Raw genomic sequence first — 13,738 nt, 5'->3', positions numbered from 1 at the left:
CAGAGCCAGAGTCAGAACCAGAAGCAAAGGCAGTCAATGTCCATGAAGATGATGATGATGAGGATGATGGCGATAATGATGATGAGAATGCTGATGCATTCAATGAAGAAGATGATGATGGCAACCCTGCCATCATTTTAATTGCAATCTCTACCTGTGCAGAAATATAGAGTGTTTTGTAGAAAATTGGGAAGTGGGAATGAAGTGGGAGTGGGAGTGGGGGCTGGCTTTGGGAAGTAGAATTTAAAATAATTAAAATAATTAAGCAAAACTACGTCGTTGGCTTTTATGTTTCGTTCATTCGTTTATTTGATTTTCATTTTATTCCGTTCTGTTCAGTTCAGTATAGTTCGGCTCGTTCCGTTCACTTTTCTTTTCAATTGCAATTTTGGCGTTAATTTTGAGACGCGTCCTGACTTTATATTTTATTACTACAGCACTTGGGCTTCTTTTTTATGCCCGTTTTGTTCTCTTTTTTCTTGTATTACCTTGTATTTTTATTTCCTTTTTTTGGCAACGTAACAAACATACCTTAGCCAATTTAGGTACAAGGATATTTAAATTTAATCAAATGTCTGTAAAAATGTTTGCCATGCCTTTTATGCCTGCCAACTACACGCGCGCACAACCACACACCCATCCATACACCCACAAACATACGAATCCACACACACACACTCACCCACTCCTACACACCAAGCACGAGCAACGCAACGTTACGAAAATTCCATTGGGGCGTAATGTATGGTTGGGTGTTGGTTGTTGTTGTAGGTGTTTGCCTGAGATCCCCAAGTGACCCAACCCAGTAGCACCAACTGACCTTTTCCACGCTGATTTCTATAAGAAAACAATGTCCATATGCTCTTGAACAATTTTTGAATAGGCAAATACTTCTTTTAAAGGGAGAAACGCAAAAAGGATCGTGTAACGATTGTTTTTTTTTTAAATACTGCATAGGGATTTTAATTTGTCATTTGTTTGCTCCTTTTGGGAAGGAAGTTACTTCTGTAACTTGTTACATTTTCAAGTTATATTTTCAGTAGTTCTCACTTTTCTTAGGAGACTAAATCTAAAATATCGTCTCTATTTTCAAGAAAAAAGGTTTTGATTGCTTAAAAAAATAAAACGTTTTAGTGATTTAAAACTGCATTCTGTGATGGATTGTTTGTCGTTTTAGAAACATTACTTCCTAACTACTCACTTTTTAAAGAATTGAGCTTTAAATTGTAGTTATGGTATATATTTTTCTAAATATGTACAAAGAAAAGGGAGTTGGTTTTCCAAAACAAATTGTTCGGTTGCTACAGGTTCCTTTAATTTGTAATTTAGAATGATGTGAGGATTCAAATCTTTACTTTTACTAAACTTATTTCAGAAAAGAAAATGGGGAAAAAGAAACACATAACGAGTTTTAAGGGTAAAAAAATCGGCATTTGATGAAAAAGTCACTTTTCTTATCTGCGCTTTTTCTACAATTTACTTTCTTCAAACTTTTCTGACACACAAACGAATTTCAAACGCAACCCCAGAAATTCCAGCAATTTCTTAATATACACTTTCTGTTTTTCCATCATATTCTCTAGCTAGTAGTTTTACACGAAGCTGCTTAGCTTTGAGCTTATAATTCAATTATACTTTTTGAAAAGGCTTGTCATGAGATTAAAAGCCTAAACGATTCAATTTTCAGTAGTTTTCAAGGCTCAAAAATCAGTAGCTACTGAAAAAAGAGCTTCTTTCAAGTAATATTTGCATATTTCATTTTGTAAAAAGGGCTTTTTAAAGACCGAATTATTTTGGCAGAAACAAATAAATATTGTATTTGGTCCTACTGGGTACATGCGTGGGCGTTTCGTGCAAGTGTGGGTGTGTGTGTGCTTTGCTGTATGTGCGGGTGTGGGCGTGGGGATGCGGGAGTGTGTGAGGTTCAACCTGCTTTTGGTACGTTGACTGGGTAATTTGTTAGTCGTACCAACAACGTGTCAGACAGTCAGCCAACCAGCCAACCAGCCATCCAGCCAGTTAGTCCGCCAACTCCACTTTTATTTTATATAGTTTTTGGGCATTTTCATGCCCTTTTTCCATTCTACTTACTATTTTTTTTTTTTTTCGGGGGCTGCGTGTGACGGTACAGTTTTGTGTGCTGTCGGTATATAAAAGCGTATTTACCTAGCGTGAAAAAAGGAGGAAGAAAAAATATTGAGCTGGCCTTATGTCGGCGCTTGGTTTATTTCGCTCGGTGTCAACCAATTTTGCGTGTCTCTGTTACTGATGTTGTTTTCTTTTATTTTCGATTTTCTGTTGTTGTTGTTGTTGATGTTTTCGCTATACATAGGTATATGTATGCATATATTTTCACATTGCCATTTTCATTTCAATTTATTTCATTTATTTATGCAGTATTTTATGTGCTGTTTTTGTTGATATTTCGTTATTGTTGTTCTTGTTGTTATATTCGGTTGGTTGTTCTATTAATTTGTTGGCGCTGTTGCGGCTCAGTGCGATTGTCAATTGTACATAAAAGTTGTGTGCCATAAACCTCGTTCGTCTTGATTTTTATGCCTTGTTTTCATTGTTCCCTTCATTTGTCGTTTCGTATACTTATACACGTACATAATAATAATAATATTAATATTATTATTTTTTTATGATTACATTTATGTTTATGTTCAATCCATTTCCTCTCTTGTCTAACAAATTGTACAGAAAAGAAAAACAACATTAATGAATTGTATATTAAAATTATGAAAATTCAACTAAGTAAGTTCATTTATCCACACACGCTGTAAATAACTCTTTTCTACTCCTTGTACAAAACAAAAATAACTTAATTGTATTCGTTTGTTTGTTTGTTTGTTAGTACATACCTACATATACATTGACCTTTTGTTTAACTTTACTACTGTTGTCACCAATTGAATCGTTTAAGTTGAATTTAAATTTCTCCATAATATAACCCTCTTGTACATGATTATGATGATTATCAATGTTTATTAATTCAAATGCTAACAAAATCATTATACCAAAGCAAACATAAAAAAAGACAAATTAATGAACATTTTGTACAGTAAATCGAGCAGCGAGTGAAAATCAATGTTTCGGCATAGTCGAAAGATAAAATACAATTTCCAAAATGCATGTGTGGAGTATTAAAAATATACAAGTGTGATATTTAAACTGATTTAATTATGAAACAAAGTAAATTTTTAATGCATTTGTAGTGCGAGGTTAAAATTTTAGTTCATTAAATGAGTTCCACAATGTTTGATTAGAGATTGCATTGCCTTGATGTGTGCCTGCCAATTCGAAATCAGTTTCGTGCGCCTTGCGGGTATGCAACACTATTTTTGTCAGTACAATTTTTTACCATAAATGGCCACTCCATTTGTTGGTAGGAGAATATTTATTATTATTATAATAATAATATAACTATTATTCTTCTGATATAAAAGCCTCAACCTCAATTCATAAATAATTAGAAATTTGAATTTTTAATGAGAAATTTTACTCTTTCATAAAAATAATAATATAATAATTTTTTTTCTTTATTTATTTATTAATGAAAACTTCTCAAATATAGACTAGACCTCATTTATGTCAGCAGTTCTAGGCTGAGTAGGCGTTTAAGTAAACGTTTTCCGTGGATTGTTTATGATCTCAATTTTTATATTAAGTGTTATGGTGTCAGCTCCATGCATTTGCAAATCTTGGAAAGTGTATTCTTGCCCATCAAACTTCATAATGGCTTAAAATCCTCGTAACGGTTTGTTGAGTTTCCATTGCTTGTCGTCCGCCAGCAAATCCCCCAATCCCTGTTTCCTTACATTTTTCCTTTTAATTAACGAGACACAGATTTAATTTGTTTGTATAAAGCCTGAAAACAAAATTCAACACATTTTGTATAATAATAAAAACAGCAGAACGCTCATTACTTCTTTTTTACTTACTCTGTCACACTTTGTTTTTCTAATTCAATTTCGAAAAAAAGCAAGAAAAAAACATAACAGAAACAAAATAGATGCAAAGGAAATCAGCAACATTTTGTTAAATGTTAAATGTACATCAGCACAAGCAGTGCTATGCCATGCCAAATGAGAATTTGAAATGAAAACAACTACAAAAAAAGATTTAAATATATATATATATATATATTTTGTATACATATTTGTATATGATGATGAAATGTTGGGATGGGCTGCCCGGTGACCGCTAGTATAATTGTCTCATTTAACAATTACTCTTATGTACTTTCTTCTTAATACTACTACTTACTGCCTAACCCCAACTGCCTAACCACTACTACTACTTTACTTAACTTACTTAACTTACTACCCTACTACTACTACTACTCTCTATTCGTACTTCTACTACTCTTCTACTACTACTACTACTATTTGCTGTATATGTTCACTTCAATGTTGTATGTTCTTCATTTCTCATTACATTTCGTTTAAATAAATAAATATATATATATACGTATATATGTATATATGTGTGTGTGTGTGTACCTACGTGTTCATATTTTTTCATTCTTCCGTTTCTTGAGTTACCTTTTAACGTGTGTGTAATTTAATTAATGTAATTTAAACATGAAACTCAACAATTTCTGCTCTCAGTTGTATTTTTTCATTTTGTCGTTTTCGGGTTAACTTACAAGCTCTCTAACTCCTTTTTATATAGCTCTGTCATTTTTCATACTCTGTTCTAAATGTTGTGTGTGTTTTGGGCTACAACTAATCTTACATAGCCTGTTTTATATATATATATATGTACATGTGTGTGTGTGTGTGTGTGTGTGTGTGTGTGCGCGCACTGATATCAGAAAACACAGAAACAAAAAAAAATGTAACCCCAACTACAAAGTATTATAATTTACTTTTTATATGTGTCGTTTTTTGTTGTTGTCATGATATATGTACTCGTACTACTATATGCTCCAAATGCTTAATAGTTGCAAACTGACCACACACACACACACAACTCCATCCATCATAGACACACACACACACATACATATACACTCTCAGCTAAGTACACCTATGTTTGCGATATGCTTTGTACAACTCATAAAGCGTAGTTGCTACTTAATTACAACCATTATTCAAAAACCTGACCACCTATCCCTCCACTACCACTACCACCCACACTCCCACTCCCTGGCGAGTCCTTCTCCTGCCATTTGGCCACACACACTACCACCACCACAACTACTCTCCACAGTACATCATTTTCATTTTAGTCTCTTTACTTTTTTGTTGTTGTTATTTATTTTGAACGCACCCAAACGCTTTAAATCTGCGCGTGTTTGTTGTACATTTTGGCGCCTGTTTTTTAATTTAGTAGTTGAAACCAAAAAAAAAAAAAAAAAAGAAAAACCTATTTGTTGTGCCTTTTAGCTGTACACATTTTGTACTACAATTATATGCCTGTATGTTGTTGTTATGTGTTTATAAAAATTTTGAAAATAAAAACATTTTAGTTACAATTAACTTTTACCACAACTCTACATTTAAAAGTATGAAAACAAAGAGAGGACCCTTTACCAGAAAAAAAAAGTACGATAATATATATGTGCCACGCGCGCGTTTGCTTTGAAAGCAAAAAAAAAGAAGTATAATATACTAGTTATTCCTTTACAACATAATTTAATTTAAAATATTTCTGTTTTATTCAACTGGTATGCTCATTTTGTTTTTGGCTGCAGCAAGCAGTCAAAATCCATGTATTTGTGTTATTCTCATTCTTAGTTTTTAACGTGTTGTGCTTTTCAGTTAAGTTCTAAAGTTGGCCAAACAATGCTGCCAAAGTCCCTGACGACTCAAAAGGCTACAAAGTTTGGCATTGCGTGTAAAGGCAAACCAAATACAACAAAAATATTTCTATACATACAAAAAAAAAAAAATGAAAAGAAAAGACTGAACTTTTGTTTTTGATTCATTTCTTAACGCTGCTTTAAACATACTTACTTACTTACTACTACTACTACTATATTACATTCAACAGAAATTGTTGTTGTTTCTCCTCCTGTGTAGCACTCGAAGCTGCCGTTGGGGGCCGTAACCTCGGTTCGGGCAAAGTGCGCGCGACATTTTTGCTGATTTAAAGAGCTGCACATTGCCATTTATTTTCCGCAATTTTCTCTCTTCACATCAACAAGCAGCCGCCGCCACTTAATTAAACAAATTTCTCTGCTAAATTGCAGTGGCATGCTTTGCGGTCAGCATTGTCGTCAATAAACCACGACTGTGCCACAGAACTGTGCACCACGACTGTGCCCGCCTAACCGTGCCTCAAAGCGGCAGCTTTGGTTGCTATGCTAGGGAAATCTTTTAGCTCCTTTGTAGACATTGTTTACTTACAATTTTCTTTTAGTTGAAATCTTTGACTAACTTTCTTTAATGTGTTGCTACTAACCTAACCAATGCCTATTACTACTACTACTTTCCTTTTCAACTAGTACTTGTACTACTACTATTACCACCACAACTTCTACTACTACCAATACTACTCTACTACTGCTACTATTCCTTCCTACTTCTATGTGTTTGTCGACGACATATCATTTGCTATTTGCATTAATTGAATTTTTGTTTGTGCTTTTAAAATAATCATGTCCCCCAGACTTTTGCAAGGGCCGTGAGACTTTACAGAATCTCTGCGATCAAATACCGGGCGATGCGCTCCTATACTCGTTGTTTCGAGAGAGCGCCGAACCGGTCAAATGTCCTCTGAAAGGTGCGTATAACTCTCAGCTCCTCATCTTAAGACCAAAATTTCAAACTGTTCTGCTTATTTGTTCTAGGTCCCTTCATCTTCACCTACAATCGTGGTCATGGCGAGTGCAAATTCCCTGTATCCAACATTGAGAGCTGCACCGAAGACAGTCGCTTGCTGCTCAGTTTTCAGGCCTGTCCCGATGTGCTGGCCACCGAGAGTACCGGTAAGTTAAAACTCTATACTATAATTATATGAGAGCATAAATAATGGTACCATAAGTAAGAATTTCTGAAGTTTGTACTTTTTATTGCTTTTGCTTTCCTGACAATAACGTATGATTTTTCTGTACCACTCGCCCTCATATCTTTTTATTTCCTTTTGCAGTCGAGGAATTAACCTGTCTGGCCACTTGGAAGGATGGCAACTCACGCTATTTGGTTGGCCTGGTTTCGCATCATCATGCCATCTCGAATGAGGAGCGCTATCGTTGCTTTGTCTACGAGAAAATATCCGCCTTGATGGGTAAGTGAGCGAAACAAGTGCTGCAAACAAACCGCGTATTGTTTACACTTTAAACATCCTTTTATCCTTTGCACTTGCAGGCGGTCCCAGCATGCTAACCTCCAAGGATGCCGAATATAAGCTCGCACAATCCGGCGACGCCACTTGCAATGGCTTAGACAGCGCCGATGTAAGCACTTTGTCTGACAAACCATCCGCGCCTTCCGGCCAAATCATTTTCACTTAACTTCTGACCCCAACCCTCTCTTTTTTCTCGCCCTTTCGCATCGCGAATCGCGCAGGTCGGCTCACGTATAATGTCGCTGCGCAAACCACCGGTCCCAGAACGATGTGATTTTCCAGCCTGGTTTAAGGGTCCACGGCACTGGCATGCTCTCATGGGCAATCCTGTCTACAATTTTCATTCCAAGTGAGTAAGCGCGTCACTTTCGTCTCAACTCGTCGCTGCCGTTGCCGTTGCCGTCGCCGCCGGCCAGACTGTCAGCTAACAAAATTGTTCTAATTCTCTTCCCTGTCTCCTGTTTTTGATTTCCGCAGTGATGGGTCCGTGCACATTATTAAGCCCAACGGCTATATGGAGACACGTGCGTTCTGCGAGCAAATAAACAAACAGACCGCAACCGAAATGATGGCTGTGGTGCACTACACAACGGGCTGGTAAGTGGCCTGAAATTGAAATGGGTCCACATTTCACATCTAAACAAAACTCAATTTTGCAGTCAATCTGGTTTCATGTGCATGATGTTCTATCGTCGTGACACGCACGTCATTGAGATACAAACGGGCAAACCGGCCATACGCTTGGAGGATGCCTGTGCCCCGGATCACTTTGATATCAATAAGATGGCCTACATAACGTTGTTAGGTGCGTACATTTTGACCCCGCATTTAAAAGTAAAGAGCTAACTATTTTCTCAAAGTTCACACATATATTATGAAGATGATGTTAACTCAATTAAAACCAATACGAGTTCTATACTTTAGTAGACTTTTCTGCTATAAAAAAGGTCTTGCATTCAGTTTTCGAAACTTACTTGTTTCGATCACTACTCTTCCCACGGTTTTACTTTGACAGCGAAAATTATATTTGTAGGGCACAGATAATATGTTAGGATCGACGATGTCGGACGGTTTACAAGTACCGTTTAGGGTAACTACATTCGGTTTTATGTTTTTGCTTTTTTAGTATACTTAAACCATTTTATGGTACATAAAATAAATGATTTCACTCCCAGAAATAGATAGTCGTATATAGTACTTAAATAATTTTATGGTGTATTTGATTTCCGACTTAGCTCTAAGAAATGTATAAGTCCTGATAGGTTTTGGGCTAAGTTGAGCAAATTGGCGACTTAAATAACTGTTTAAAATATTCAACGCAAATAAAGCAATAACATATATTTTAAATCTTTTACACATCAGATAAAACTTACGTGGAGTTAATCTTAATGGGATTAATTGAAAGATGATTAGTATTACAGAAAAAAGAGAATATGTAGGAAGTCTGATGAAGCAGTAATTTCTTATTAATTGTTCTTTTTATTGGATATGTTTGCGGCTCTTAAATATAGTTTTCTGATTGTTATGTTATGCTTTTGTTATTATTAGATTAACTTGAAATTAAGACTGTTTTGTTTCCCCACCATAAAGATTCTACGGTTCGAGTTTTTATATTTATTTTGTCAAGGAACAGGAGATTTTTACAGATTTTTACAATTGAAACCTAGTATAAAAGTTGATAAGATATTATATTTATTTTCATCATGGCAATGGTATAATTAGGTACAAGTTTCTAAGAAAAATTTTACATTGTGCAGCTAAAGATTTGATAATGCTAGTTATTATGGGTATTATGAAGCTATGATTGAAACAATTTCTCTCATTCAACAGCGAGCAATCCGGATCCACAAATATGCCCCATGGAGGGTTTGTACAATTTACGCGGCGCCATTGGGCCACCCTATCAGGCCACACGCCACAAACGTAATCACAATGGCAAAACGCATCTGGGCCATGGACACCATCATCATGAGAGCGCAGATGCTGGCGGTTTTGGCCACAAAGGGTATAGCGACCACTTTCAAGCCCCCCCTTTGTCGAATAACGAGCATTTCTCCTTTCTCGTTGCAGGCACAGCTCTTTAAGCTTTCGCAATGCCGAACACATCGAACGTGGCTCCTGGCGTGCCAACACCAGAGGCCTGCCCGTCCGTAGTCGACGCAATGTGCCCGCCTCAGCCGCATCCACCGCCAATACAACTCAGCAGACGCTTCTGCTGAGTCCCGTCAACGAGACGAACGTGGACCTTGTGGCCACGCGCAACAGACGGGACGTGCCCGGCTGTGTGACTAACTATAAGGCGCAACGCCAACTCTGGGTGGGCTGCACCGCCCCAAATTTAATAGATGTGCGTCCGCAGTGCAATGAAGATGGTGAGGAAGGTAAGCAATTCAATTAAATGATACCTAGGCTTAGTCTAGGGCCTAACAATCTCCTATTGTTGTTTGCGGAATATAAAGAAAGTGGTGAAGATTTTAAGCATTTAAAAAAACATTAACTTTTATATTAATTTTTTAAATTACAATTCCGATCAGACTAAATATGTCTTCCTGATTTTTAACCGCAAATGAATTCCCAAGTATATGACACTTTAGACACTTCTTTCATAACAAAAATAGTGTCGCCTCTAACGGCATTTAAATTTGGTAACAAATTCGTGCCGGTTTTAAGAGAACGACTAATCGGTTTTAACGATAAATCTAATACTAATTAATTTGTTATTCTTTGTTTCAGAGTATTCCTGTCACGGTTCTTGGACTGAGAACGGCACCACCTACATAATTGCACGGCACAAGAGCACCAAGCACGGGGTGTGCATCAGTTATAGGCCCACGGAGGGTACAGCCGCCAAGCTGGTCGTTGGCGATGCCTGTTACCGCGGCTCACAAAAGCCGCCGGATCACCATCTGGTGGCCAATCTGTCTGTGTTTGGTAAGTATAGTAATGATTGCAATTGCGCAAAAAATTGGCCACTAATTGGAATTCTTGTGCTTCCCAACAGGCAAATGCGGTGAAACGGGCTCGGGAGCCATAAAAACGCACTTAGACTTGGCTAATTGGCTGGTCATGGCGACTGTTGCCAGTCTGGGGACATGGAGGGCGTTGCGCAGCTGAGTGGGCAAATGGATGAGGTTGCTTTAATTGGCCGCTGCTAACACTTTTGACTGCACAACAACAATTCATATATAAACTAAACATAAATGCTGCAAAAGCGTCCCTTGGCGAGCCAAACAAGCCCTACTCTTAATGCTACACTAGCCCCCAAAAGACGATGAACATGTATACAAGACACATTTAAGACTTATTGTATATTGCATATGTATATGTAAGGAGGAAAGAAACCAACCAAGAAATCAACCAACCAACACACATTTATTTTGTTTTGCTGTATATAATTTATTGTTTATTGTGAGAACACACTTTTACTTTAACGATTTTGTTTAGTTTTAAGTGCTTAAATATAAAACTTGAGATTTATATATTAATATATATATGTGTAAGTAAAATGCAAAGAAAAAGAGAGAATAACAAATACATTCACAATATGGAAGGAAAATGGTTTGCAATAAAGCCTTAGAGCAAGCGCTGTTTGTATTTAGGCCTACTTAGTGAAACGCGTCAGTTATATATTTAGTGTAAAGAAGAAAGCATACTAGTATGTATGGGAAAAATGCTATTTATTTATAACAATGTAAGGCAAAAGCAAACACACACACAAACAACCAACTATACGAATATAAGCTATAAGCTTTTTTCGTTTTAAATGCAACTTTTAGTGAAAGAAAAAGGTGTTTGTTTTTATTAAAATATTTTTCGTGTAAGTCTACGATAACTAAATGCATTTATTTTTCTATATTTATCATTTCCAAAATGTTTCCTACACACAAATACTATAAACGTTTTTTAGCAACTATACATTTTAAACATTAAACTCTGTGCTTGTTTTTGGAATTGTTTATCGATTTTTTTGTTTATTTTATTAAATATTTTTTTTTTTTGAAATGTACAAAACTTACAAAGCACGCAGCTAAAAAAAGAGAAAATAAACTTGGCGCTGTTTTCAATGTTAAATAGATGTATGCGTTCAAGCTATATATATATATATATATATATATATATATATACATGGCATATACATATATACATATATTTTTATGTACAAAATGCAAAATAGTACATAGATTTAAACAACAAATACATATATATATATTGTATGAATATATAGTATATATAAATAATGTTTTGCATAGGATCGCATTGGTTTCATAATAATTAATACCTTGCAAAATGAACACCAACACACACACACATACATATGTACGAAAAATCATTATAGTTATAATAATAATTTAATAAAAACAAAACAGCGTAAAAAGATTAAGTAAAAATAATAAAGCAGAGCAAAACATTTGAGCAAATCTAATTAGTAGCACACACACACAAAGACATCGCAATATATGTATGCATATGTATGTATATTGTGTAATCGAATCAATCATTTTCTTTAAACACAACAACCAGTGGCAACAACAAAAACAAATTGCGCAACAATGCTGCATAATATTTAAACAAAACAAACAAACAAACGAAACAAAATGGCATAATAATTAGATTGTTTAAGACAATTAAGCGGTGATATAGGTCTAGAATAAACAACAACAACTGTGTAGAACTCTTATGAACAGCAGCACAACAACAGCAATAACAACATGCAGCGGAAAGGAACAGCAACAGCAACAACCACAAGAACAAGAAAAACAACAGCATATATTGCAGCTTAGTTGTACTCGTAGGCCAGTTAAATGGAAAATTAAAATTGAAATTGCAATTAAGGAGACCCAGACCCGTATGCGAGAATCCAAAGGATTACACAAAATAGCATTTTTCCAACCCTCCACTCCCCACAAAACCAAACAAAACTAAACACAATGAAGAGAAAACTAAATAATGTATTAAATAGAAATGTCAAGCTCGTCATGTAATATGCAAAGGCAAAAAATTGCATCAAGGAGTAGACAAAGTAAGAGGAATAAAAAGTAAATCATTTTCAATAAAATTAGTCGAAATTTTTGAAGCTTTGAAACATTTGAGTTCCCACAAAAATAAAATCACTGTAAATAGCGAATGATGTGCGAATTGAGCAACTAAATTGAAAGCGTTTATGCAAATGTATGTAACTGTAACTGTACTGCTAGCTAGCAAAAGAGAGAAAGGCAGAGAGCGGGAGAGTGAGGATTGAGCGCATGTGCAATGACTTGATCTGGAAATATGAAGAGAGGATGGTGAGCACACAAAACGAGAATTAAGAAGAACATAAGAGTTACTTTTTAAGTACTACATGTATATTTCAAATATATAGTTATATATATAAACATAAATTATATAAACTCGAAGAGCAGACGGCAGACGACAGCTAGGGGCGTACCCAGACAAAAGACAAAAAGACAAACTCACAAACAAAACCGGAACTCAACCAGCTCATAAAATCCAAGCAGAAATAGTAACAGAAATAGAAGAAGAAGTGCAAACGGTAACGGAAACATGCACTCCAGCACTTAGCAGGGGACGGGCGGGTAGGCACGTGCACAGATTTGAGGCGCCCGGGGCAAGACAAATCAATAAGCAAGAAAAAAAAACAAAGAAGAAGTAATTTGTATGTTGGAGTGCATGAATTGATAAAACAACAAAACAAATCGTAGCAGTTGCAACAGTTGCAGCCGATAACTAACATATTTTTTTGAGTGTACCTCTCTTAAATAAGTATTTCAATTTGTTGTCAGCTTTTAAAAAGTAAATATGTAATAATAATTAAATAATAATAAAACTAACGATTAACGCAAGAATGCATTTTAAAACCACACAACAGAATAAAACAAAGCAAAACTAACAACAAAACTGCAAACAATATTCTTTAACAAAATCGAAAAAAATTAAGCCAAGCTCCCCTCCATAATCAGTTCATTTAAAAGCTATGTTGTGTTTACACCATATTTTTAAAGCAAATACAGTATTATCTATATAATTCCGACAGTTAAAAAACAAGACCCTGTTCGAATGACCGAAGAATAATTAACAAGTGTTATTAGCGAACTTCCGATGTGTATTCGTTTTTAATACATTTTAATTATCAGTGATAAATTTATAGGTTTTTGAAAAACTAGATTCATTTTAAACTATTTTCATAAAGTATTGTTTTTATTTCAGGTACTTTTTCTGTTTACAACACCATTATAAAAACATAATATCCATAAATTCAACAATCTCATAAGAAAGATCATATCTTCAAAATAATATCAAAATACGCAAATTCACGTAGAAATCAAAGAATATCGGAAAGTGAAAGGTCTGATAGTCGTCTACAACAGAAAACAACAGACGAGTCGGATTTATAAGATAGTACTGTGTTGGAGACCAATATTTATAGCAAATATCGGAAAAAATA

The 13,738-nt window shown here is 35.4% G+C and overlaps 1 protein-coding gene across 3 annotated transcripts in view; it reads left to right on the top strand.

The window, feature by feature from the left end:
- Positions 1-11,222, top strand: part of LOC115623902 — a 41,145-nt gene extending 29,923 nt beyond the window's left edge. For 2 of the 3 annotated variants that reach the window (XM_030518459.1, XM_030518458.1), the window contains exons 5-15: positions 6,619-6,732; positions 6,800-6,937; positions 7,099-7,236; positions 7,317-7,405; positions 7,518-7,645; positions 7,774-7,893; positions 7,956-8,101; positions 9,127-9,301; positions 9,367-9,677; positions 10,030-10,227; positions 10,298-10,410. In XM_030518459.1, coding sequence (XP_030374319.1) covers positions 6,619-6,732; positions 6,800-6,937; positions 7,099-7,236; positions 7,317-7,405; positions 7,518-7,645; positions 7,774-7,893; positions 7,956-8,101; positions 9,127-9,301; positions 9,367-9,677; positions 10,030-10,227; positions 10,298-10,410 — 1,670 coding nt within the window. Of the gene's footprint in view, positions 1-6,609; positions 6,733-6,799; positions 6,938-7,098; positions 7,237-7,316; positions 7,406-7,517; positions 7,646-7,773; positions 7,894-7,955; positions 8,102-9,126; positions 9,302-9,366; positions 9,678-10,029; positions 10,228-10,297 lie in introns of all 3 variants that reach the window. The other variant, XM_030518457.1, reaches the window with a different exon arrangement.
- The last annotated feature ends 2,516 nt before the right edge of the window (positions 11,223-13,738 follow it).

The sequence above is a fragment of the Scaptodrosophila lebanonensis genome, unplaced genomic scaffold, assembly GCF_003285725.1.
Source record: "Scaptodrosophila lebanonensis strain 11010-0011.00,11010-0021.00 unplaced genomic scaffold, SlebRS2 tig00000053-arrow-pilon, whole genome shotgun sequence".
NCBI classification, from domain to species: Eukaryota; Metazoa; Arthropoda; class Insecta; order Diptera; family Drosophilidae; genus Scaptodrosophila; species Scaptodrosophila lebanonensis.
This window is presented reverse-complemented; position numbering and strand designations above follow the sequence as displayed.